This window comes from Scyliorhinus torazame, chromosome 2, assembly GCF_047496885.1.
Source record: "Scyliorhinus torazame isolate Kashiwa2021f chromosome 2, sScyTor2.1, whole genome shotgun sequence".
In the NCBI taxonomy this organism is placed as follows: domain Eukaryota; kingdom Metazoa; phylum Chordata; class Chondrichthyes; order Carcharhiniformes; family Scyliorhinidae; genus Scyliorhinus; species Scyliorhinus torazame.
In genome coordinates, this window is record NC_092708.1 from 18,592,471 (window position 1) to 18,620,062 (window position 27,592).

At 53.7% G+C, this 27,592-nt stretch overlaps 1 protein-coding gene across 7 annotated transcripts in view; it reads right to left on the bottom strand.

Moving 5' to 3' along the window:
* Positions 1-27,592, bottom strand: part of LOC140386579 (transmembrane protein 198-like) — a 325,956-nt gene that overhangs the window by 93,870 nt on the left and 204,494 nt on the right. For 5 of the 7 annotated variants that reach the window (XM_072469034.1, XM_072469025.1, XM_072469077.1 and 2 more), the window contains exon 2: positions 25,123-25,310. In XM_072469034.1, coding sequence (XP_072325135.1) covers positions 25,123-25,135 — 13 coding nt within the window. In that variant the 5' untranslated portion in view covers positions 25,136-25,310. Of the gene's footprint in view, positions 1-16; positions 116-25,122; positions 25,311-27,592 lie in introns of those variants that run through there. The other 2 variants (XM_072469070.1, XM_072469059.1) reach the window with 2 other exon arrangements.

Here is a 27,592-nt window from a genome sequence, read left to right on the forward strand (position 1 = left end):
GTAAATCTATTTGTACCTTGGCAGTGGCGCAGTCTGATATCAACACACAGACCCTTGGATAAGTGGAACACCCGCAAAGTACGAGATCGCGTGAACGCAGCAAATGCCGGCGTTCTTGTAGAACAGAAAACACGAATCGCATTAAAGTAATTGCATGGAAACTGACTCCCAGCTGGTGCAATCATCCCCTCCCCCATTTAACAAAAGGAAGGCTGGCATTTAGACCTACATTTATATGGCACCTTTCACAACCTCTAGATGTCTTTTACAGCCAGTGAGGCCCTTCTGAAGTGTTGCACTGTGAGGAACAGAGTAACTAATTTCTGCGGTTCCCACAAACAGCAGTGTAAAGGTGACCAGATAATCGGTTTCTCTGTGTCGTCGATTAAGGGATAAATATTGGCTCAAACTCTCCGACAAAACAGTTGCTGCGGGGATTTGAGCACCACCCCAATTGGTCAGAGTGGGCCGTGGTTCAACGCCTCATCTGAAAGACAGCGGGCGGGAGCGATAATGGGGCTATGTCCCCACGCTGGCGTGCAAAGCGGCGGCAACCACTCCGATAATGTCCCCGATAATGGGGAATGCTCCCCTCCCTCGGGGGAATGGGGAAGCCGGCGGCGGGGTCCCGTCCCCCCGGGGATTCTTCGACCCGGCGCCGGGCCGGAAAATCCTGGACAGCACCTCTGATTGTGCAGCACTCCCGCAGTGCTGCATTGGCAGCGCCCCCGCAGTGCTGCATTGGCAGCGCCCCCGCAGTGCTGCATTGGCAGCGCCCCCGCAGTGCTGCATTGGCAGCGACCCCGCAGTGCTGCATTGGCAGCGCCCCCGCAGTGCTGCATTGGCAGCGCCCCCGCAGTGCTGCATTGGCAGCGCCCCCGCAGTGCTGCATTGGCAGCGCCCCCGCAGTGCTGCATTGGCAGCGACCCCGCAGTGCTGCATTGGCAGCGCCCCCGCAGTGCTGCATTGGCAGCGACCCCGCAGTGCTGCATTGGCAGCGACCCCGCAGTGCTGCATTGGCAGCGCCCCCGCAGTGCTGCATTGGCAGCGACCCCGCAGTGCTGCATTGGCAGCGCCCCCGCAGTGCTGCATTGGCAGCGACCCCGCAGTGCTGCATTGGCAGCGACCCCGCAGTGCTGCATTGGCAGCGACCCCGCAGTGCTGCATTGGCAGCGCCCCCGCAGTGCTGCATTGGCAGCGACCCCGCAGTGCTGCATTGGCAGCGCCCCCGCAGTGCTGCATTGGCAGCGCCCCCGCAGTGCTGCATTGGCAGCGACCCCGCAGTGCTGCATTGGCAGCGCCCCCGCAGTGCTGCATTGGCAGCGACCCCGCAGTGCTGCATTGGCAGCGCCCCCGCAGTGCTGCATTGGCAGCGCCCCCGCAGTGCTGCATTGGCAGCACACAGCCCAGAGTTTATGCTCAAACCAAAGTGGCCAACTCAAGCAGAGGACATCAGAGAATCCCTGCAGTGCAGAAGGAGGCCATTCGGCCCATCCAGTCTGCACCGACCCTCCGAAAGACCACCCTACCTAGGCCCACTCCCCCCCCCCCCCCGTCCTATCCCCGTAACCCCACGCATTGATTGTGGTCAATCCACCCAACCTGCATATCTTTGGGCTCTGGAGTGGGGGGGGGGGGGGGGGAGCCAGAGGGAGCACTCGGAGGAAACCCACGCAGACACGGCGAAGGTACTGACAGGGTTGTGAGTATCAGGGTGCTGGTGGAGGGGCTGGGTGGGGGGGGAGATGGTGGGGGGATGTTATCCGGACTGTGAGAATGGGGACGGGGAGGGGGTTTGGGTGCTGCCACAGTTGTGAGGGTGGAGGCAAGGGGAGGGGGCTTGTGTGCTGCCGGGGCTGTGAGAGTGAGGGGATTAGCAAAGCTTTGGGAACAGGCAAACAATGCACATGTCCAACTCGCCAATGTCAAGCCGAGAGTGCCAGCCACTGAGCCACTACTGGCTCTGCTGCTAAAACCCAATGATAAATAAAGAGATGTCAATCATAAATACACCATTCAGCTCACTGAGTCTGTGCAATCCGTTCCATCATGGATTCAACCCAACTAAATTAATCCCCCCGAGGAGAGGTTCAAGGATAACGCTATTCTGTTTATCGAACCTTGTGCTTTACATTATTCATCGCCAGCCAGCTGTCTAACCTGACCTGATACCGTCAGATCCCAAGCAGCTAAGAAACCATCAATCTCATTACTCTCCACCATTATCCCTCTCATCCCTCTTCCAAGCCAGGTATTTATCGAGCCCTCTCTTGGTAAATTGTCGTCTAATTTGCCCCGAATTTAATCCTGCCCACCGGGCGGGGCGAGAGAGATGCCAGCACCCGCCAGAGTCTCCGGGAATTCCTGGTGACGAGCTCCCGGAACCCGGCTAAGAGATAAAAGCACATACGCAGGAGGGTAAATAACAGGGACACCAAACATTTGGATGAGAAACTAAACGTCTCACTTCAGTTGTGCCGACATCATAGGCCGATGTCCATACTCCAGGAACATTAAACGGGCAGGCGGGCAGCATGGCCGGCGCGGGCTTGGAGGGCCGAAGGGCCTGTTCCTGTGCTGTACTTTTCTTTGTTCTTTGTTTGCTCTTTTGGGTAACTGGATCTGAAGCAGACATGAGCAGCTGCGGTGGCCGTTCTGATAATGAAAACTTATTGATGGAAACAATCTAAAGATGGACTTGAAGATCTCTAGTGACGGGGCTGCGAATATTTCCTGTGGCAGCCTGTTCCTTTCGTTCATTCTTTAACGGGAGGAGGTGGCGCAGCGGCATTGTCACTGGGCTAGTAATCTGGAGACTCAGAGCAAAGCTCTAGGGACCCGGGTTCGAATGCCGTTCACGGCAGATGGTGAAATTTGAATTCGATAAGTGGCTGGAATCAAAAAGTGTAACGATGGCCACAAAACCATTGCCCGCCAATTGTTGCCTGCCCCACTTGCCACTGTTCTCGGAAGATAGCAGGGTTCTTTTTTAGAAAAAAATTTAGAGTACCCAATTAGTTTTTTCCAATTAAGGGGCAATTTAGCGCGGCCAATCCACCTACCCTGCACATCTTTTGGGTTGCGGGGGCGAAACCCACGCAGACACGGGGAGAATGTGCAAACTCCACACGGACAGTGACCCAGGGCCGGGATCGAACCTGGGACCACTGCGCCACCGTGCTGCCCCTAGCAGGGGGAGGTTCTGTCCGGGGCCATCACCCGAAAAGAACGCCACCTGGTCACCATCGCGATGCTGTTTGCGGGATCTTGCTGTGCACAAATGAGCTGTGGCACTTCCCACATTACAACGAGGAGATACTTCATTGGCTGTACGGCACTTTGGGGTGTCCGGCGGTCATGAAAGGTGCTATATAAATGCACGTCTTTCTTCTTTCAGTTTTCCAGTTTTCTTTGTCCTGAAACGTGATGAATTCAAGGGTAATCTCGAGACAACAAAAGGAACAGGAGGAAGAAAATCACTGGGCCAGGGTTGGGGGCGGCATTGATAAAACATTTTCTCCGAAGTCTTTTTTTTTTCTATACATGTTTTGCCAATAAGCGAAGAAAAGGCTATTCCGCTGGATGGGGCGCTTGAAGGCTGGTGCTGACTTAGTGAAGACTCTAGCAATACATCCAATCAGATTGGTCGGGCAGCTCCCCGGTGTCCCTCCTCCCAGGCGTCATCGCAAGTACGTGAAGAAAAGGCTGTTCCACCGGTTGGGGCGGTTGGAGACTGGACCCAAAGGCGTTGCCTCTGGCTCCCATCCGCTGAATCATATTGTTAACGAGCCAATCCCTCCAACCCCACGCTGACACCATCAGAGACGCGTCCAGCCCAACCCCGAACCACACTCGCCAGCACCCTCCCCCCTAACACCACCCACATCCCCACCCTGAGATCTGACGTGTCCCAGAAGCACAGCTGCCTTCGGACCATTCCCAGTAATGATCTAGAGGTGCTGAACCGCAACAACTTGCATTTCTATAGCCCAGTATATATAACACAGTAAAACGTCTCAAAGACCTACGCCGGAACATTGCCAAACACAATTTGTCCACAAACCACATGAGGAGGTGTTCAGACAGATGACCAAAGGCTTGGTCAGAAGTCGGTTTTAAGAAGCGTCTTAAAGGAGGCGAGAGAGAGGTGGAGAAGTTTAGGGAGGGAATGCCAGAACATGGGACCCAGGCAGCTGTGGGCACGGCCTCCAGAGGCACCGTCATGTGCCTGAATCGGAGGGAAGCAAAGATCTCGGAGGTTTGTGGGGCTGGAGAAGGTGACAGAGGACAGGAGGGGGCGAGGTCATGGAGAGATTTTAAAACAAGGATGAGGCATTGCCAGACCGGGGTCCAATGTAAGTCAGCGCTGGACGGGGGGGGGGGATCCAATGATGTAGGTCAGCGAGGTGAGGAAGGGGCGGTGAACGGGACTCAGCATAACGAATAAAACAAAACAAGACTGATATTTATATCGCCACCTTTCATAACCTCAAAATATTTTGCAGCCAGGGAAGTACCTTCTGAAGTGTAGCCACTGGTTTAGCTCACTGGGCTAAAGCGCTGGCTTTGAAAGCAGACCAAGGCAGGCCAGCAGCACGGTTCAATTCCCGTACCAGCCTCCCCGAACAGGCGCCGGAATGTGGCGACTAGGGGCTTTTCACAGTAACTTCATTGAAGCCTACTCGTGACAATAAGCAATTTTCATTTAATTTCATTTCACATGTTGGAAATTAAGCCAACGCACCCGCAGCAAGATCCCCAAAACAGCAATGTGATAATGACCAGGCTGTCTGATTTAGTGATGTCCCGTAAGCGATCAACCTGAGAATGTGCACAGTTTTGCAAATAATTACGGTTCACGCTAACAGGCTTGGGAATAACTTGTTTTGAACGGGAGCGGATTGTCCATCTCCAAGCAGTGCAGAATTTCACCATCACCTCCCTCAGCCGTCTGCCTCTCGCTCACAGCCTCTCCCCGTGGCAATAACCCAACTTAGTCCATCTGTCAGCAAACGTGAGCAGGTCCCTCCTGGAAACTGCGGCATGGATTCGTCGGAAAAGGAGGACCGGGATCCACGCCGGGATCGCACAACAGTTGAAAGGGATGTGGGGAAAGGAACGGGGATATAACGGAAGGGAGAATTCGCTAACATTCTGGTACAAAACCTGGCAGGCAGGAGAGAAAACTCAAGATGAAATGAAAGAATGACACAGAGCATAAAGAGGTCACTTAGACAAGGTCCATTCCCAGGGAATGATAGAGGAACAGATTTAGGATGAGTTAGAATTGTTAACTGTATATTAATTGTTTTAAATTCTATGCAGGTAAAGGGCATTGATTGGGATTTCACTTGAGCAGATATAAAGAGGCATTTACTGAAACTGGGCTGTAGTTGGGTTTGGAGGTATATGCTTGTACTGTTTCACTCTGTCAATAAATATTAAATGGAATAAAACTTGACTCCAGTTCCGAATAAGGGTACAGGGCAAGGTGGGACCCAGGCCGTGATCGCAACATAAAACAATGCATTTGTGCGGAGACGATGGTATAGTGGTGATGTCACTGGACTCATAATCCAGAGGCCCAGGCTGATGCTCTGGTGACACAGTTTCAAACCCCACGGCGACAGCTGGTGGAATTTAAATTCAATTAATAAATCTGGAATTGAAAGCTAATCACACACTATGGTGCCCATGAAGGCATTGCTGATTGTCATTCAAAACCCACTAATGCTTTAGGAGAGGAAATCTGTTGTCCTTTCCTGGTCTGGCCTACATGTGACTCCAGGCCCACAGCAATGGGGACTCTGAAATGGCCGAACAAGCCACTCAGTTCAAGGGCAATTAGTGGTGGGCAATAAAAGCTGGTCTTACCAATGACATCCGCATCCCTTAAAAGAGTGAGGGAAAATATTTTAGGAGAACCAGAATAATTTAAATATCCAATAATAATAATAATCTTTATTATTGTCACAATTAGGCTCACATTAACACTGCAATGAATTTACTGTGAAAAGCCCCTAGTCGCCACACTCCGGCGCCTGTTCGGGTACACAGAGGGAGAATTCAGAATGTCCAATTCACCTAACAAGCACGTCTTTCAGGACTTGTGGGAGGAAACCGGAGCGCCCGGAGGAAACCCACGCAGACACGGGGAGAGCGTGCAGACTCCGCACAGACAGTGACCCAAGCCGGGAAGCGAACCTGGGACCCTGGAGCTGTGAAGCAACAGAGCTAACCACTGACAAAGAGTCTTGACAAAGAGTCATTGGACTGGAAACGTGAGCTTCTTTTCTCTCCCGACAGATGCTGCCAGGCCTGCTGAGATTTTCCAGCATTTTCCTTTTGGTTTCAGATCCCAGCATCCGCAGTAATTTGCTTTTATCCAGTGCTAGCCACTGTGATGGCTGGCCCCACATTTACCATCGTTCCTTACCTTACTGAGTGACATTGACATAAAACCTGTCGATTTCTGATACAAGGGCACGCAGTCCTCCAAATCTCCCTGGAAATGAATATGCTGCCCCTGACACACTTACATCGAGCAGACTGAATACATCCTGTATGGGTTTACTCAGTGGCACCTCCACAGTCAAATGCAGAAAGCGGGTGCTGACATTAACTCAATGGCACAAATGAGAGGAACCAGCCGATGACTAGAGACTGTGCCCTTGAACCAATCCTTCAACGCCCTGGAACAGCCTCCCTAACAGCACAGTGGGTGCACTTACACCTCAGGGACTGCAGTGGTTCAAGAAGGCAGCTCACCACCACCTTCTGAAGGGCAACGAGCGATAGGCAATAATTGCTGGGCTAACCAGCGACGCCCGCATCCCATAAATGAATTTAGAATAGAAATGAGCTCCCAGAGTGATTGAGTAGAAACTAGTAGGACAGAATATGTACGTGTGTGATACACCCTCAACTGTGTGTGATACACCCTCAACTGTGTGTGATACACCCTCAACTGTGCGTGATACACCCTCAACTGTGTGTGATACACCCTCAACTGTGCATGATACACCCTCAACTGTGCATGATACACCCTCAACTGTGTGTGATACACCCTCAACTGTGCGTGATACACCCTCAACTGTGCATGATACACCCTCAACTGTGTGTGATACACCCTCAACTGTGCGTGATACACCCTCAACTGTGCGTGATACACCCTCAACTGTGCGTGATACACCCTCAACTGTGTGTGATACACCCTCAACTCTGTGTGTGATACACCCTCAACTGTGCATGATACACCCTCAACTGTGCGTGATACACCCTCAACTGTGCGTGATACACCCTCAACTGTGCGTGATACACCCTCAACTGTGTGTGATACACCCTCAACTGTGCGTGATACACCCTCAACTGTGTGTGATACACCCTCAACTCTGTGTGATACACCCTCAACTGTGTGTGATACACACTCAACTGTGTGTGACACACCCTCAACTGTGTGTGATACACCCTCAACTGTGTGTGATACACCCTCAACTGTGTGTGACACACCCTCAACTGTGTGTGACACACCCTCAACTGTGTGTGACACACCCTCAACTGTGTGTGACACACCCTCAACTGTGTGTGACACACCCTCAACTGTGCGTGACACACCCTCAACTGTGCGTGACACACCCTCAACTGTGTGGGAGACACCCTCAACTGTGCGTGATACACCCTCAACTGTGTGTGATACACCCTCAACTCTGTGTGTGATACACCCTCAACTGTGCATGATACACCCTCAACTGTGCGTGATACACCCTCAACTGTGCGTGATACACCCTCAACTGTGCGTGATACACCCTCAACTGTGTGTGACACACCCACAACTGTGTGTGACACACCCTCAACTCTGTGTGATACACCCTCAACTGTGCGTGATACACCCTCAACTCTGTGTGATACACCCTCAACTCTGTGTGATACACCCTCAACTGTGTGTGATACACCCTCAACTGTGTGGGAGACACCCTCAACTCTGTGTGATACACCCTCAACTCTGTGTGATACACCCTCAACTGTGCGTGAGACACCCTCAACTGTGCGTGAGACACCCTCAACTGTGTGTGATACACCCTCAACTGTGTGTGATACACCCTCAACTGTGTGGGAGACACCCTCAACTCTGTGTGATACACCCTCAACTCTGTGTGATACACCCTCAACTGTGTGTGATACACCCTCAACTGTGCGTGAGACACCCTCAACTGTGCGCGATACAACCTCAACTGTGTGTGATACACCCTCAACTGTGTGGGAGACACCCTCAACGGATCTCGAGAGCAATTCACACAGGACGAATTGCTGCAGCTGTTTCTACATTGGGATCAGCGACTGTTAACAAGAAACTATGATTTGAAAGGTGGTGCTGCAGGAAACAGTATTCAGCTTATGTTACAACCACCTTGATTAGTTTCAAATATCATTCTTAAGACAGCATGTCTGACAGAGCAGCACTCCCTCAGTGCAATACTGAAATATCAATTTAAAATTACGTGCCGGGACAGCGCCAGGTTAGATACCGGGTAAAGCTCCCTCTACACTGTCCACATCAAACACTCCCAGGACAGGTGCAGCACGGGGTTAGATACAGAGTGAAGCTCCCTCTACACTGTCTCCATCAAACATTCCCAGGACAGGTACAGCACAGGGTTAGATACAGAGTAAAGATCCCTCTACACTGTCCCCATCAAACACTCCCAGGACAGGTACAGCACGGGGTTAGATACAGAGTGAAGCTCCCTCTACACTGTCCCCATCAAACACTCCCAGGACAGGTACAGCATGGGGTTAGATACAGAGTAAAGCTCCCTCTACACTGTCCCCATCAAACACTCCCAGGACAGGTACAGCACGGGGTTAGATACAGAGTGAAGCTCCCTCTACACTGTCCCCATCAAACACTCCCAGGACAGGTACAGCATGGGGTTAGATACAGAGTAAAGCTCCCTCTACACTGTCCCCATCAAACACTCCCAGGACAGGTACAGCACGGGGTTAGATACAGAGTAAAGCTCCCTCTACACTGTCCCATCAAACACTCCCAGGACAGGTACAGCACAGGGTTAGATACAGAGTAAAGCTCCCTCTGCACCAATGGTGGCTAACCTGCAGCCCATGAGCTGTACGCAGCTCTTTAGGGCTTTGAGGGCGGTCCGCTGAGTCTTGCCCATGGTGCCGGCGGGCAGAGAAATTGGGTCGCTGCTGAGTTCAGTCTAGGTCTGGGATCACACTGCTATCAGGGCTGCCAGAATACGCTGCTGCAGTTCCCGCTGGGTTTCCCGCTGGAGTTCTCACTGGAGTTCCCGCTGGAGTTCCTGCTGGAGTTCCCGCTGGAGTTCCCGCTGGGTTTCCCGCTGGAGTTCTCGCTGGAGTTCTCGCTGGAGGTCTGCTGGAGTTCCCGATGGAGTTCCCGCTGGGGTTCCAGCTGGAGTTCCTGCTGGAGCTCCCGCTGGAGTTGCCGCTGGGGTTTCTGCTGGGGTTCCCGCTGGAGTTCCCGCTGGGGTTCCCCCTGGGACTCTCGATGGAGTTCCTGCTGGAGTTCCCGCTGGGATTCTCGATGGAGTTCCCGCTGGGGTTCCCGCTGGGACTCTCCATGGAGTTCCTGCTGGAGTTCCCGCTGGGATTCTCGATGGAGTTCCCGCTGGGACTCTCCATGGAGTTCCTGCTGGAGTTCCCGCTGGAGTTCCCGCTGGGACTCTCCATGGAGTTCCTGCTGGAGTTCCCGCTGGGGTTCCCGCTGGATTTCCCACTGGGGTTCCCGCTGGAGTTCCTGCTGGGTTTCCCGCTGGGGGTCCCGGGGGTTCCCGCTGGGTTTCCCGCTGGGACTCTTGATGGAGTTCCTGCTGGAGTTCCCGCTGGGGTTCCCGCTGGGACTCTCGATGGAGTTCCCGCTGGGGTTCCCGCTGGGACTCTCCATGGAGTTCGTGCTGGAGTTCCCGCTGGGGTTCCCACTGGGACTCTGAATGGAGTTCCTGCTGGAGTTCCCGCTGGGGTTCCCACTGGATTTCCCACTGGGGTTCCCGCTGGAGTTCCTGCTGGGTTTCCCGCTGGGGGTCCCGGGGGTTCCCGCTGGGGTTCCTGCTGGAGTTCCCGCTGGGGTTCCCGCTGGGGCTCCCGCTGGAGTTCCCGCTGGGTTTCCGCTGGGACTCCCGATGGAGTTCCTGCTGGGGTTCCCGCTGGGTTTCCGCTGGGACTCCCGATGGAGTTCCTGCTGGGGTTCCCGCTGGAGTTCCCGCTGGGGTTCCCGCTGGAGTTCCCGCTGGGGTTCCCGCTGGGGTTCCTGCTGGGGTTCCCGCTGGAGTTCCCGCTGAGGTTCGCGCTGGGACTCCCGATGGAGTTCCCGCTGGGACACCCGCTGGAGTTCCCACTGGAGTTCCCACTAGGAACCCTGCTGGGATCCCTGCTGGGATCCCCGCTGAAGATCCTGCTGGAGTTTCCGCTGGAGTTCCTGCTGGGGTTCCCGCTGGAGTTCTCGCTTAAGTTCCCACTCGGACCCCCGCTGTGGTTTCTGCTGGGATTCCCGCTGGAGATCCTGCTGGAGTTCCTGCTGGGATTCCCGCTGGCGTTCCCGCTGGGGCTCCCTCTGGAGTTCCCGCTGGGATTTCCGCTGGGATTCCGGCTGGATTTCCTGCTGGGATTCCCGCTGGAGTTTCTGCTGGGATTCCTGCTGGGTTTCCCGCTGGGACTCCTGATGGAGTTCCCGCTGGAGTTCCTGCTGGGCTTCCCGCTGGAGTTCCTGCTGGAGTTCCCACTAGGACCCCCGCTGGTGTTCCGGCTGGGATTCCCGCTGGAGATCCCGCTGGTGTTTCTGCTGGAGTTCCTGCTAGGATTCCCGCTGTGGCTCCCTCTGGAGTTCCCGCTTGAGATCCCGCTGGAGTTCCCGCTGGATTTCCCGCTGGGGTTTCCGCTGGGATTCCCACTGGAGTTCCTGCTGGGATTCCCGCAGGAGTTCCCGCTGGAGTTCCTGCTGGGACTCCCGCTGGAGCTCCCTCTGGAGTTCCCGCTGGAGTTCCCGCTTGAGATCCTGCTGGAGTTCCCGCTGGAGTTCCCGCTCGGATTCCTGCTGAGATTCCCGCTGGACTTCCTGCTGGGATTCCCGCTGGGATTCCTGCTGGGGCTCCTGCTGGGGCTCCTGCCAGGGCGCGCTGCTACATTTCCCGCCAGAGTCGCCCTCTTATAGTTGATGCCAGGATCGCGGGCAGCACGGTAGCACAGTGGTCAGCACTGTGGCTTCACAGCGCCATGGTCCCAGGTTCGATTCCCAGCTGGGTCACTGTCTGTGCGGAGTCTGCTCGTTCTCCCTGTGTCTGCGTGGGTTTCCTCCGGGCGCTCCGGTTTCCTCCCACAGTCCAAAGACGTGCAGGTTAGGTGGATTGGCCGTGATAAATTGCCCTTAGTGTCCAAAAAGGTTGGGAGGGGTTATTGGGTCAGGGGGATAGGGTGGAAGTGAGGGCGTAAGTGGGTCAATGCAGACTCGATGGGCCGAATGGCCTCCTTCTGCACTGTATGTTCTATGGGGTCCCTCTCACGGGGGTTCTGCCAACCTCCTCCAACCCTCATCACCTCCTCCAGCCCCCATCACCTCCTCCAGCCCCATCACCTCCTCCAACCCCATCACCTCCTCCAGCCCCATCACCTCCTCCAGCCCCATCACCTCCTCCAACCCCCATCACCTCCTCCAAACCTCATCACCTCCTCCAGCCCCATCACCTCCTCCAGCCCCATCACCTCCTCCAACCCTCATCACCTCCTCCAGCCCCCATCACCTCCTCCAGCCCCCATCACCTCCTCCAGCCCCATCACCTCCTCCAGCCCCCATCACCTCCTCCAACCCTCATCACCTCCTCCAGCCCCCATCACCTCCTCCAACCCTCATCACCTCCTCCAACCCTCATCACCTCCTCCAACCCTCATCACCTCCTCCAGCCCCCATCACCTCCTCCAACCCTCATCACCTCCTCCAACCCTCATCACCTCCTCCAGCCCCCATCACCTCCTCCAGCCCCCATCACCTCCTCCAACCCTCATCACCTCCTCCAACCCTCATCACCTCCTCCAACCCCCATCACCTCCTCCAACCCTCATCACCTCCTCCAACCCTCATCACCTCCTCCAACCCTCATCACCTCCTCCAACCCTCATCACCTCCTCCAGCCCCCATCTCCTCCTCCAGCCCTCATCACCTCCTCCAGCCCCCATCACCTCCTCCAGCCCTCATCACCTCCTCCAACCCTCATCACCTCCTCCAGCCCTCATCACCTCCTCCAGCCTCCATCACCTCCTCCAGCCCCCATCACCTCCTCCAACCCTCATCACCTCCTCCAACCCTCATCACCTCCTCCAACCCTCATCACCTCCTCCAACCCTCATCACCTCCTCCAGTCCCCATCACCTCTTCCAGCCTCCATCACCTCCTCCAGCCCCCATCTCCTCCTCCAGCCCTCATCACCTCCTCCAACCCTCATCACCTCCTCCAACCCTCATCACCTCCTCCAACCCTCATCACCTCCTCCAACCCTCATCACCTCCTCCAGCCCCCATCACCTCCTCCAGCCCCCATCACCTCCTCCAACCCCCATCACCTCCTCCAGCCCCCATCACCTCCTCCAACCCTCATCACCTCCTCCAGCCCCATCTCCTCCTCCAGCCCCCATCACCTCCTCCAACCCTCATCACCTCCTCCAACCCTCATCACCTCCTCCAGCCCCCATCTCCTCCTCCAGCCCTCATCACCTCCTCCAGCCCCCATCACCTCCTCCAGCCCTCATCACCTCCTCCAACCCTCATCACCCCCTCCAGCCCTCATCACCTCCTCCAGCCTCCATCACCTCCTCCAGCCCCCATCACCTCCTCCAACCCTCATCACCTCCTCCAACCCTCATCACCTCCTCCAGCCCCCATCACCTCCTCCAGCCCCCATCACCTCCTCCAGCCCCATCACCTCCTCCAGCCCCCATCACCTCCTCCAACCCTCATCACCTCCTCCAGCCCCCATCACCTCCTCCAACCCTCATCACCTCCTCCAACCCTCATCACCTCCTCCAACCCTCATCACCTCCTCCAGCCCCCATCACCTCCTCCAACCCTCATCACCTCCTCCAACCCTCATCACCTCCTCCAGCCCCCATCACCTCCTCCAGCCCCCATCACCTCCTCCAACCCTCATCACCTCCTCCAACCCTCATCACCTCCTCCAACCCCCATCACCTCCTCCAACCCTCATCACCTCCTCCAACCCTCATCACCTCCTCCAACCCTCATCACCTCCTCCAACCCTCATCACCTCCTCCAGCCCCCATCTCCTCCTCCAGCCCTCATCACCTCCTCCAGCCCCCATCACCTCCTCCAGCCCTCATCACCTCCTCCAACCCTCATCATCTCCTCCAGCCCTCATCACCTCCTCCAGCCTCCATCACCTCCTCCAGCCCCCATCACCTCCTCCAACCCTCATCACCTCCTCCAACCCTCATCACCTCCTCCAACCCTCATCACCTCCTCCAACCCTCATCACCTCCTCCAGTCCCCATCACCTCTTCCAGCCTCCATCACCTCCTCCAGCCCCCATCTCCTCCTCCAGCCCTCATCACCTCCTCCAACCCTCATCACCTCCTCCAACCCTCATCACCTCCTCCAACCCTCATCACCTCCTCCAACCCTCATCACCTCCTCCAACCCTCATCACCTCCTCCAGCCCCCATCACCTCCTCCAGCCCCCATCACCTCCTCCAACCCCCATCACCTCCTCCAGCCCCCATCACCTCCTCCAACCCTCATCACCTCCTCCAGCCCCCATCTCCTCCTCCAGCCCCCATCACCTCCTCCAACCCTCATCACCTCCTCCAACCCTCATCACCTCCTCCAACCCTCATCACCTCCTCCAACCCTCATCACCTCCTCCAGTCCCCATCACCTCTTCCAGCCTCCATCACCTCCTCCAGCCCCCATCTCCTCCTCCAGCCCTCATCACCTCCTCCAACCCTCATCACCTCCTCCAACCCTCATCACCTCCTCCAACCCTCATCACCTCCTCCAACCCTCATCACCTCCTCCAACCCTCATCACCTCCTCCAGCCCCCATCACCTCCTCCAGCCCCCATCACCTCCTCCAACCCTCATCACCTCCTCCAGCCCTCATCACCTCCTCCAACCCTCATCACCTCCTCCAACCCTCATCACCTCCTCCAACCCTCATCACCTCCTCCAGCCCCCATCACCTCCTCCAACCCTCATCACCTCCTCCAACCCTCATCACCTCCTCCAACCCTGGTGGGCTGCATATGGGTCCCTGGGCCACAGGTTACCCACCACTGATTTACTCGTGCGACTTGGCCAACGTTGTCTACCTCATACGCTGCAGGAAAGGATGTCCCGAAGCGTGGTACATTGGCGAAACCATGCAGACGCTGCGACAACGAATGACCGGACATCGCGCAACAATCACCAGGCAGGAATGTTCCCTTCCAGTCGGGGAACACTTCAGCAGTCAAGGGCATTCAGCCTCTGATCTCCGGGTAAGCGTTCTCCAAGGCGGCCTTCAGGACGCGCGACAACGCAGAATCGCCGAGCAGAAACTTATAGCCAAGTTCCGCACACGTGAGTACGGCCTCAACCGGGACCTGGGATTCATGTCGCATTACATTCATCCCCCACCATCTGGCCTGCGAAATCCTACCAACTGTCCTGGCTTGAGACAATTCACACGTCTTTAACCTGGGGTTACCCCATCTCTGGATCTGTAAAGATTTAATCACATGCTAATGCTCGCATTGTAAGCATTGTTTGGCATCTTTGAATTTGTCTATATATATGTTTCTGGAACATACCTCTTCATTCACCTGAGGAAGGAGCAGCTAGTGATTCCAAACAAACCTGTTGGACTTTAACCTGGTGTTGTAAGACTTCTTACTGTGCTCACCCCAGTCCAACGCCGACATCTCCACGACAAAAGGGGAACACACCAAAAGAGATTTGCAATAATTACAGGATCAGTTGGGTTTAAACTGAAGTACTCACCTCCCTCACATGGTTTCTCGAAGAGGGCTATATTTTGACAGCAGCGTCACCAGTGTGGAAGCACTGGTGCCTATATTTACAACTGGCTCTGCCGTGCTGCTGCTGCCAAGTACTCGGGAGCTAGAATAGCTTCGTTCGGCGTGGTGGGGCTCGTCTGTACAGCCGAGGTCAGCGTTGCTCTCTACGCCCTGGGTTCCAATCCCCTCAGATTGCAGGCTGACAGACCTGTCCACTAGGTCTCTCTCCACAGACTGCAACCTAGGGCCCAGGTCGACGGGTCCACTGAAATACTCGTGGGGGCCAGGGCACGGGAGTGCTGCACTGTCGGAGGTGCAGGCTGTCTGACGTCAGATGCTGAAATTCGACCCCCGCCCCCCCCCCTGCGAGGTGGGTGGCGAAAAATCACACTGTCTCTATTTCAGTGAAGTGGCGCGAGGTAGTTCCGAATCTGCATGGCAAGTAATAATAATAATAATCGCTTATTGTCACAAGTAGGCTTCAATGAAGTTACTGTGAAAAGCCCCTAGTCGCCACATTCCGGCGCCCTGTTCGGGGAGGCCGGTACGGGAATTGAACCGTGCTGCTGCTGCCTTGTTTTCATTACAAGCCAGCTGTTTAGCCCACTGTGCTGAACCAACCCCTTGAGGCGGGATCTTCCGGAGGGTGGTCTTCCAATGTAGTATTCCATGATAAATGGTGGAGTCATCAGGCTAGTTCGCCCGTGTCCTGTGCCAATATTAATCCCTCGACCAACCTCACTGAAGCACCAGATGACTGAGTCCTTTATCACGGAATATCTGGGAACGCCACCTGGAAAATCCCCTCCAAGCCACACTCCATCCTGACTTGGAAATGTATCACCGTTCCTTCGCTGTGGCTGGGTCAAAACTCCCTCCCTAACAGCACTGTGGGTGCACCTACTCCACATGGACAGCAGCGGGTCAAGAAGGCAGCTCCCTACCACCTTCTCGGGAGCAATTCGGGATGGGCAACAAATGCTGGCCCAGCCGGCGACGCCCACATTCAACGAAAGAGAAAAACAATTCTCACTGCTGGAGATTGCCGAGTGTAAATTGCCTCCTGCAGTTCCGACATTACAAAAGACACCACACCCTCATCGCTTTTTTCAGGACCGGATCTTTGCCCCGAAGGCTCGAGTCGGGAAATTTCCACACCTGCTGGACCCGCCCTGGCAGAAATAATAATAACAAAGAGAAATTACAGCACAGGAACAGGCCCTTCGGCCCTCCCAGCCTGCGCCGATCCAGATCCTCTATCTAAAACTGTCGCCTATTTTCTAAGGATCTGTATCCCTCTGCTCCCTGCCCATTCATGTATCTGTCTCGATACATCTTAAATGACGCTATCGTGCCCGCCTCTACCATCTTCGCCGGCAATGCGTTCCAGGCACCCACCAGCCTCTGCGTAAAGAACTTTCCACGCACATCTCCCTGAAACTTTTCCCCTCTCACCTTGAAGTCGTGACCTCTAGTAATTGAGTCCCCTACTCTGGGAAAAAGCTTCTTGCTATCCACCCTGTCTATACCTCTCATGATTTTGTAGATCTCAATGGGGTCTCCCCCTCAACAATAATAATAATACCGTGCCACCCATACTCTCAATTTTCATGGGGTCGGGCCTGCTTCGCCCCCCCAGAGGAGTCGTGAACCAAAGTCTGAGTTCTTGAACCTCTCAGAAGGTAGGTTCCACAGGTCTTTACTCAGTTGTCAATGGGCCTGACCCAATCCCCCTTCCAAATAGCCCCGTGCTGTGCTCTGCAGGTCCAACTCTATCCCATACCTGTGCACCCCTTCCCAAGCAAAGATCGTGACATTTGGGACCACGGTAGCACTGCTGCTTCACAGCGCCAGGGTCCCGGGTTCGATTCCCGGCTTGGGTCACTGTCTGTGCGGAGTCTGCACATCCTCCCCGTGCCTGCGTGGGTTTCCTCCGGGTGCTCCGGTTTCCTCCCACACGTCCCGAAAGACGTGCTTGTTAGGTGAATTGGACATTCTGAATTCTCCCTCCCTGTACCCGAACAGGCGCCGGAATGTGGCGACTAGGGGCTTTTCACAGTAACTTCATTGCAGTGTTAATGTACGCCTGCTTGTGACAATAAAGATTATCGTTCTTAAAGATGACATTGCGGGGGGGGGGGGGGGGGGGTGGAGAGAGAGAGAGAGAGAGAGAGGATGTTAACCCCAGGAATCACGCCCCTGTCTGCTATCTCTGCATTCGGAGGAGAGCTTTCAATCCGGGATTCTTTCTGCTCCAGTGGTTAAAGCAGTTACCAACACTGCCTACCAGGATCCAATATTATTCTATCTTTTATCCAGCACTCTGGAGTTCCACTGCAGAATTCCAGCCCGATTTTCGTTTTGGTCAGCAGAATCGAAGTAGTATTGAAAAGAAAGACTTGCATTTCCCTGGTGCCTTCCACAGTCCGAGGGCGTCTCACAGGGTGTCAAAGCCAATGAAGGGCTTTTGAGGTGCAGTCTGCCGGAGACACAGCAGCCAAATTGGCAACAGCAAGCTCCCTCTAACAGCCATGTGATAATGGACCAGATCATCTGTTTTTAGTGACGGTGGCTGAAGGATAAATACTGAGCTCTGGACACTGGGAGATCCCTCCTCCTCCTCTTCAAAGTAAAACATCGAGCACTACTACCCACAACAAGGCCTCAGTTTGAAGCCCCATTGGCAAATTGGCTGCGGCAGTGAGAATCACAGAATTGCGACAGCGCAGAATCAAAGAATTTACAGTGCAGAAGGAGGCCATTCGGCCCATCGAGTCTGCACCGGCCCTTGGAAAGAGCACCCCACTTAAACCCACACCTCCACCCTATCCCCGCAATCCAGTAACCCCACCTAACCTTTTGAACACTAAGGGGGAATCTAGCACAGCCAATCCACCTAACCTGCACACCTTTGGATTGTGGGAGGAAACCGGAGCACCCGGAGGAAACCCACGGGGAGAACGTACAAACTCCACAGGAGACGGAGACCATTCGCCCCATCGTGTCTGGTCTGGTCCTCCGAATAAGCAGACTCCGCACAGACAGTGACCCAGCCGGGAATCGAACCTGGGACCCTGGCGCTGTGAAGCCACAGTGCTATCCACTTGTGCTACCGTGCCGCCCAGACCTTAAGCACTCACTGTGTGGAAAAGTTTGTTTCTCACTTTGCAATTTCTCCCTTTGCCAATGTGCATTTGCTACATCACAGCCGTGCTTCATTGGTTGTAAAGCTCTTTGGGATGAAAGATTTTCATACAATTTACAGTGCAGAAGGAGGCCATTCGGCCCATCGAGTCTGCACCAGCTCTTGGAAAGCGCACCCTACCCAAGCCCACACCACCCTATCCCCATAACCCAGTAACTCCACTGAAGCAACACTAAGGGCAATTTTGGTCACTAAGGGCAATTTATCATGGCCAATCCACCTAACCTGCATATCTTTGGACTGTGGGAGGAAACTGGAGCACCCGGAGGAAACCCACGCAGACACGGGGAGGATGTGCAGACTCCGCACAGACAGTGACCCAAGCCGGGAATCGAACCTGGGACCCTGGAGCTGTGAAGCAATTGCGCTACCCACTATGCTACCGTGCTGCTTCCTTTCATCTTAAAGTGCAAGTGCTTCCTTTGATCTTAAAAGCAGCAGTGTCCTGCCCTGGGGGAGTGTCAGCTTAGAGAGTGTGCGCTCACATCAAGTGGGACTTCAAAGCGTAACCTGCAGGCTCAGAGGTGCGAGCGCCCCCACCGAGCCAAGGGACGACCCTGGGAAAACAAAGAAGATTTGCAACACGATTTATTTCCCCGTGCGAGGGTAAAGACGACGGCAGAGAAAACACGTTTGGGGCCAGGAGGGGGACGAAAAGGGGGAAGTGTTAGAAGATGAGTAAATGAGTTTTCTGCAATGGCTGTTTGCCATCCAGTAACTCCCCTCAAAAGGGTTAACATTGACAAACAAACCCTTTAGAAATTCCCATGTCCCTGGGCCGGGAAGGAATCAAGCAACTTAACCTTGATTACAATGGGATGGTGGCTCATTGAGGGACAAAATTAACTGAACCCAATTGTTCACTGCGCCTTGGCACTGCCGAGCGCTTGCATGGCACAACAGCCAATCCCATCCTGCCCCTATTTCAGTACCAAACCCTCAGCCTTGACAGAATCACGATGCTCCCTTGCTATGGCAACTGTTAAACAGCCATTCTATTCACCTCAAGCCGCCAGCCTAGCGTTTATGATGGATCAGAATGATATATATTCACTTGAACTTGAAATGTGCTCAATTGGCTTGCAAACTCTCTGGTGAAAGTAGCATCTAATGATCTCATAAAGAGCCCATTGATGAGATTTGTGCGAAGGGGCTGGGTTTGTGAGGAGGGCTTTGTCTGTGAACAAAAAGATTCTATCGAATGGGGAGCGATCTGAGATGGCCTCCTCGTGGCATCAACATTTGATCAAATCAGTGAAGTCACGGGGTTTGGTGTTGATACTCTGGCTTATCTTCCAAAGTGTGTTCAGAAAAACCTTCCACATCAGAAAGGAAGTGCTGGCAGCACGGTGACGCAGTGGGTTAGCCCTGCTGCCTCACGGCGCCGAGGTCCCAGGTTCGATCCCGGCTCTGGGTCACTGTCCGTGTGGGGTTTGCACATTCTCCCCGTGTCTGCGTGGGTTTCGCCCCCACAAGCCAAAGATGTGCAGGTTAGGTGGATTGGCCACGCTAAATTGCCCCTTAATTGGAAACAATGAATTGGGTACTCTTAAATTTATAAGATAACAAAAAAAAAAATTTCATGAATAAAAAAGAAAGGAGGGACTGCTTGCCCTGGCTCTTGCAAGTAAACTGGGCCAATGCATCAATGAAATGAAATGAAAACCGCTTATTGTCACAAGTAGGCTTCAAATGAAGTTACTGTGAAAAGCTCCTAGTCGCCACATTCTGGCGCCTGTTACGGGAATTGAACCGTGCTGCTGGCCTGCCTTGGTCTGCTTTCAAAGACAGCGATTTAGCCCAGTGTGCTAAACCAGCCCCAAGCGGCAGGAGGGAGGGAACATTGAGGATCGGGACATTGTTTCATACGGTTTGCACTAGCGCCTGAAAAAGGAACAGGAGCCACACAGAGAAACAACTATTAATTTGTGCAAAGCCAACTTCAAGGGGGCGAGAATAGATATGGCTCAAATAGATTGAAATCAAAGAGTATCAGGCAAGACTGTAATTGAAGAATGTGTTTCCTTTAAAGAGGGAGTAGTTCAAGGTAAAGGTATGTTCCCATCAAGGGGAAGTTAAGGCAAATACATCCAGAACTCCCTGGGTCCAAAGATTTGCGGGTTAGGTGGATTGGCCATGTTAAATTGCCCCTTATGTTCCAGGGATGTGCAGGTTAGGTAATGGGGTCACAGGGATAGAGCGGGGTGGATGGGGGAGCCTGTGGAATTCATTACCACAGGAAGTAGTTGATGCGAAAACATTGAATATATTCAAGAGGCGGCTGGATATAGCACTTGGGGAGAATGGGATCAAAGGCTATGGGGAGAAAGCAGGATTAGGCTATTGAGTTGGATGGTCAGCCATGATGGTGATGAATGGCGGAGCAGGCTCGAAGGGCCAAAAGGCCTCCTCCTGCTCCTATCTTCTATGTATCTATGTAAATGGGTAGCTCATTCAAAGGGTCAGTGCAGATTCGACGGGCCGAATGGCCTCCTTCTGCACTGTAGGGATTTTGTGGATTCTACGGTGAGGGATAGAGGTTAAGATGAACAAGAAGGCTTCCGGTGGCGGCCATGGAGTAAACGGTCGCACATTCAGCAGCTCCCGCCCTTAGTGTTTCTTTTAATGGTGTTTCGCCGGATTTCTCAGAGAATTTCTCAACATAAATTGTTCGAAGGAAGAGGATTAAGGAGGCGACCCTCAATTTATGGAATCGTGTCCAAATAAGGGTCGAAAAAGGAGAAACCGAAAGATGAGAGAAAGAAAGGATCAGAGGTCATCGAGCTCAATGGGTAACGAGACAAAGCGTGTCCACGCCAGCTCACTGGTCGATGGAGCAATGGGTCGAGTACCTGGATGAGAAGTTCGCCCAGCAACGCAAAGAGTGTACAGAAGATGTAACCCAGGTGATAGCCTCGATTAAGGAGATGGTTGACCGGGTGGAGGAGAAACTGACGACCCAGGGACAGGAGATTCTAAAGTTGCAGGAGCTGGCGACTGAACGAGAGGAGGAGCCCACGGCAATGGCTTTGGAAATTAGCATAACTACAGGACAGCCAGAAACGACTGCTGGATAAAGTGGAAGACTTGGAGAACCGGTCCCGCAGGCAAAATATCCGGATCGCCGGGCTGCCAGAGGGGGAGGAGGGATCAGATACGGGAGCGTATGTGGGGAAGATATTGCAGGAGATGGTCGGGGCCGATGTGTTTGACAAGCCGCTGGAGGTGGACCGGGCGCACAGGATGCTCGTACGTAAGCCCCAGGGTCGTGAGGCCCCCGAGGGCCATGGTGGTGAGGCTACATCGATTCCTCAACAAGGGGCGTATCATGAAGTGGGCCAGGCAGGCGAAACGGTACGTGTGGGAAGAATCAGAGATCCGGGTGGACCAAGACTGGGGACCAGAACTCGCAAAGAGGAGAGCAAGTTTCAACAAAGTTAAGGCGGCCCTGTTTGAGAAAGACATTAAATTTGGACTGTCATGCCGTCTTTGGGTGACCTACGAGAACCGGGAGCTGTACTTCAATTCTCCGGAAGAGGTGGTGACTTTCATCAAAGACAATAATCTGGCTTAAGGACTCTTAAATTCTGACTGTGGTGGGCTGAGTTTGAGCGAAGGGATGGAATGGCGGGGAGGAGAGAAACATGGTTCTGTGTTCTGCTTTGTCTTGTTTAAAAGTTCAGTCCTTTAACTCTGTGAGTTAAGTTGCGATGTTCGGGAAAAAATGAGTTTGGGTGTTTTTTAAAAATGTTTTTCTCTCTTCTCTCGTCTTGCGGAATTTGATTTTGATTTATTCTCTGAACAAAGGTGGTTGATTCTTGCATGCATAATTTTGATTAAGCTGCTTGAAGCTTCTTCTATTGTGTTCGATTCTCTTTGAAGGTGATGTGGGGGCAGCACGGTAGCACAGTGGTTAGCACAATTGCTTCACAGCTCCAGGGTCCCAGGTTCGATTCCGGCTTGGGTCACTGTCTGTGCGGAGTCTGCACATCCTCCCCGTGTGTGCGTGGGTTTCCTCCGGGTGCTCCGGTTTCCTCCCACAGTCCAAAGATGTGCAGGTTAGGTGGATTGGCCATGATAAATTGCCCTTAGTGCCAAAAAGGTTGGGAGGGGTTATTGGGTCAGGGGGATAGGGTGGAAGTGGGTCGGTGTTGACCTTGTGTAGGGTACTCTTTCCAAGAGCCGGTGCAGACTCGATGGGCTGAATGGCCTCCTTCTGCACTGTAAATTCTATAAATTCTATGATAATCTATGTGACTTGATAAGAATCGGTGAAAGGGGGAGGGGTAGAACCTGGCAATCTGGTGTAACGACTTTTAAACTCAGACTGTGGTGGTCTGACTTTGGGGGTTCATTGCCCACCCTCAGCTGCCCCGTGCGAAGGCAGTGGTGCGTGGCCATCTTGTTTCCACCCAGCAACAAAGAAGAAGTAGGTGACATATTTCCAAGCCGGGACTTGGAGGAGAACTTCCCCTACTGCCCTTGCTGTTCCAGATGGGGGGAGGGTGAGGAGGTAGGCGGCTGACGGTAAGGTTCGCAGGATCAATCCCCTCACGCGGTTTGTGGGAGTCAGATGACAGGAACTGCGCAAGGAAATTAGTGCCACACGCTGTGACCAGACCCTGGGCGGGGATTCTCCCCTACCCGGCGGGGCGGGGGGTCCCGGCGTGATGCAGTGGCGGGAACCACTCTGGCGTCGGGCCGCCCCAAAGGTGCGGAAGCCAAGCCCTCGCCTTGAGGGGCTAGGCCCGCGCCGGAGTGGTTTCCGTTCCACCGGCTGACGGGAAAGGCCTTTGGCGCCACGCCAGACAGGGCCGAAAGGACTTTGCCGGCCTGCGTAAGTCCGCGCATGCGCGGGAGCATCAGCAGCTGCTGACGTCATCCCCGCGCATGCGCAGGGGAGGGGGTCCCTTCCGCCTCCGGCATGATGAAGACCATGGCGAAGGTGGAAGAAAAAGAGTGCCCCCACGGCACAGGCCTGCCCGCGGATCAGTGGGCCCCGATCGCGGGCCAGGCCACCGTGGGGGCACCCCCCGGGGCCAGATCGCCCGGCGCCCCCCCCCCCCCCCCCCCAGGACCCCGGAGCTCGCCCGCGCCGCCTGCTCCCGCCGGTAAGGTAGGTGGTTTAATCCACGCCGGAGGGAGAGGGTTGACAGCGGCGGGACTTTGGCCCATCGCGGGCCGGAGGATCGTCGTGGGGTGGGGGGGGGGGGGGGGGGGCTCGCCGACCGGCGCGGCGCGAATTCCCGCCCCCGCCGAATCTCTGGTGACGGAGAATTCGGGACACGGCGGGGGCGGGACTCACGCCAGCCCCCGGCAATTCTCCGACCCGGTCTTCATTCTGCCTCTGAGCACTCAAAAGCAGAAGAATTTGGGAGTCGGGAGCATTTAGTGCTGGGTGAGGCCCGGGGAACCCGGTCTGTCCCGGTGAGGAACACCTTGCGGTAAGATCTGAAATTGTGGATGGCCAATCCACGTTATCCGTCGCTGCTCTGGTAAATCACCAAAATTGTCACCGCAGTTCATGAACTGTTACCGAGACGTTAATCACAGAACCTTCCTGCAGAGAAGGAAGCCAGCCGGTGACTGCTCTTTGACAGGGCCATCCAGTTACCAAGATGTTCCTTTTCAACTCTTCATCCAATTCCTTTTTTGAGATATACTACTGAATCTGCTTCCACCGCCCGTTCAGGCCGAGTATTCCAGACAACAGCTTCCTGGATTAAAATAAAATTCTCCACATCTCCCCGAGACATTTTTGCCAATCACTTAAATCTGTGCTTAATGGTCACGGGTCCTGCTGGCAAACAGTTCCTCGTTGTTCACTCGATAATAACGATGAGTCCGAATACAGGAGGGAGATAGAGAACCTAGTGGAGTGGTGTAGCGACAACAATCTCTCCCTCAATGCCAGCAAAACTAAAGAGCTGGTCATTGACTTCAGGAAGCAAAGTATCGTCCACACCCCTGTCAGCATCAACGGGGCCGAGGTGGAGATGGTTAGCAGTTTCAAATTCCTAGGGGTGCACATCTCCAAAAACCTATCCTGGTCCACCCACGTCGACGCTACCACCAAGAAAGCACAACAGCGCCTATACTTCCTCAGGAAACTAAGGAAATTCGGCATGTCCACATTAACTCTTACCAACTTTTACAGATGCACCATAGAAAGCATCCTATCTGGCTGCATCACAGCCTGGTATGGCAACTGTTCAGCCCAGGACCGCAAGAAACTTCAGAGAGTCGTGAACACCGCCCAGTCCATCACACGAACCTGCCTCCCATCCATTGACTCCATCTACACCTTCCGCTGCCTGGGGAAAGCGGGCAGTATAATCAAAGATCCCTCCCACCCGGCTTACTCACTCTTCCAACTTCTTCCATCGGGCAGGAGATACATTAGTCTGAGAACACGCACGAACAGATTCAAAAACAGCTTCTTCCCCAGTGTCACCAGACTCCTAAATGACCCTCTTATGGACTGACCTCATTAACACGACACCCTGTATGCTTCATCCGATGCCAGTGCTTATGTAGTTACATTGTATATGCTGTGTTGCCCTATTATGTATTTTCTTTTATTCCCTTTTCTTTTCATGTACTTAATGATCTGTTGAGCTGCTCGCAGAAAAATACTTTTCACTGTCCCTCGGTACACCTGACAATGAACAAATCCAATCCAATCCAATCAGAACTCTCTACGATTTGCAACGCCTCTGTCAAATTTCCCTTAACCTTCTCTGCTCCACGAAGAGCAATCCCAGCTTCTCCACGTGCACTGGAGTCTCTCATCCCCGGGGAACATTCTAGTAAATCGCCCTCCGCGCCCTCGCCAAGACTTCAACACCATTTGTCAGAAGGTTTAAATAGTTTTGAACTTACTGAGGACAGCCATTGGCCAGTGCCTGTACCCTGGTCAGTCGTCTCCCCCTGGGGGGTGGGGGTGGGGGGTGGGTGTCGATGTCACGGGGATTATAGCTGGCTTGCGCCAATTGCAAGTCTGCACCAGTCTTCAGAGCAACGCATGCTGTTTCCTGACACCCACAATGCTTCTTTTAACTGTTTAAGCTCTGCAAGACAAAACATGATAAATGAATATCTCTTTTTCTCACGAATTTCACGACGCAGCTTTTGTCCTTACTAAGTCTGCCGCACACCACAGTTCAGCCCAGAGTTCAGTGACGGACCAGTGCTAATATTGATCAATATTCACCTACTTGGTGGGATGTGTTAGCATACCGGACCAGACCCCAGGTTTTGTTACGATACCGGACCAGACCCCAGGTTTTGTTACGATACCGGACCAGACTCCAGGTTTTGTTACGATACCGGACCAGACCCCAGGTTTTGTTACGGTACCGGACCAGACCCCAGGTTTTGTTACGATACCGGACCAGGCCCCAGGTTTTGTTACGATACCGGACCAGACCCCAGGTTTTGTTACGATACCGGACCAGACCCCAGGGTTTGTTACGATACCGGACCAGACCCCAGGTTTTGTTACGATACCGGACCAGACCCCAGGTTTTGTTACGATACCGGACCAGACCCCAGGTTTTGTTACGATACCGGACCAGACCCCAGGTTTTGTTACGATACCGGACCAGACCCCAGGTTTTGTTACGATACCGGACCAGACTCCAGGTTTTGTTACGATACCGGACCAGACCCCAGGGTTTGTTACGATACCGGACCAGACCCCAGGTTTTGTTACGATACCGGACCAGACCCCAGGTTTTGTTACGGTACCGGACCAGACTCCAGGTTTTGTTACGATACCGGACCAGACCCCAGGTTTTGTTACGATACCGGACCAGACCCCAGGTTTTGTTACGATACCGGACCAGACCCCAGGGTTTGTTACGACACCGGACCAGACCCCAGGTTTTGTTACGGTACCGGACCAGACTCCAGGTTTTGTTACGATACCGGACCAGACCCCAGGTTTTGTTACGATACCGGACCAGACCCCAGGTTTTGTTACGATACCGGACCAGACCCCAGGGTTTGTTACGATACCGGACCAGACCCCAGGGTTTGTTACGATACCGGACCAGACTCCGGGTTTTGTTAGGATTCCGGACCAGACCCCAGGTTTTGTGGGTGATGGGCCATCCTCCCCGTGTGTGCGTGAGTTTCCTCCGGGTGCTCCGGTTTCCTCCCACAGTCCAAAGATGTGCAGGTTAGGTGGATTGGCCATGATAAATTGCCCCTAGTGTTAGGGTGGGGTTACTGGGTTATGGGGATAGGGTGGAGGTGTTGACCTTGGGTAGGGTGCTCTTTCCAAGAGCCAGTGCAGACTCAATGGGCCGAATGGCCTCCTTCTGCACTGTAAATTTTATGATGAATTAACACAAGACGAGTAGTGAACGAAACTGAGGCTTTAATAAGCTAAACAGAAAGCCTCCTGGCCACTGATACCTTTATACCGAGCCCGAGGGGAGGCGGAGCCATCAGGCAGTGGTTTACCATAATACATGTAGTACAGTAACAGTTTACCACAATACATATAATACACTAACTGTGTATTTCCACAGTGGGGCAGTACGGTAGGTAGCATAGTGGTTAGCACTGTGGCTTCACAGCACCAGGGTCCCAGGTTCGATTCCCTACTGGGTCAATGTCTGTGTGGAGTTTGCACATTCTCCCCGTGTCCGCGTGGGTTTCCTCCGGGTGCTCCGGTTTCCTCCCACAGTCCAAAGACGTGCGGGTTAGGTGGATTGGCCGTGAGAAATTGCCCTTAGTGCCCCCCAAAAAGGTTTGGAGGGGTTATTGGATTAGGGGGATAGGGTGGAAGTGGGGGCTTAAGTGGGTCAGTGCAGACTCGATGGGCCGAATGGCCTCCTTCTGCATTGTATGTTCTATGTTCTATATTTTGTTAGGATACCGGACCATACCCCAGGTTTTATTACAATACCGGACCAGGCACCAGGTTTTGTTTAGATACCGGACCAGACCCCAGGTTTTGTTGTGATACTGGACGAGGAACCTTAGAGATTTTCAATGTGTAAAACTGTGAGGAGAGGATATTTCACCCCAGGAGTGATGATTCTGACCAAAAGGCATCTTTTATTTAAAACAAACATTGATTTAAACACAGAATTAATCACATTAACATCAAAGAAATAGCTTTACAATTAACTGTTAAATAGTTCATAAATAAAAGAAAAAAACATTAACTCACTATCCACACCTGTCACTATATATTTTCCAATTGAGCAACCCACACAGTTCAATGTCCACTCATAAATAAAGTTAGCAATCAGGGTTATTTGCTGATCTCTGTGCAGACCTTTGGAGAGTGGCCCTTTCAGGAACAACCTGAAAATCTTTCTTCTTGTCGCACTGAAAT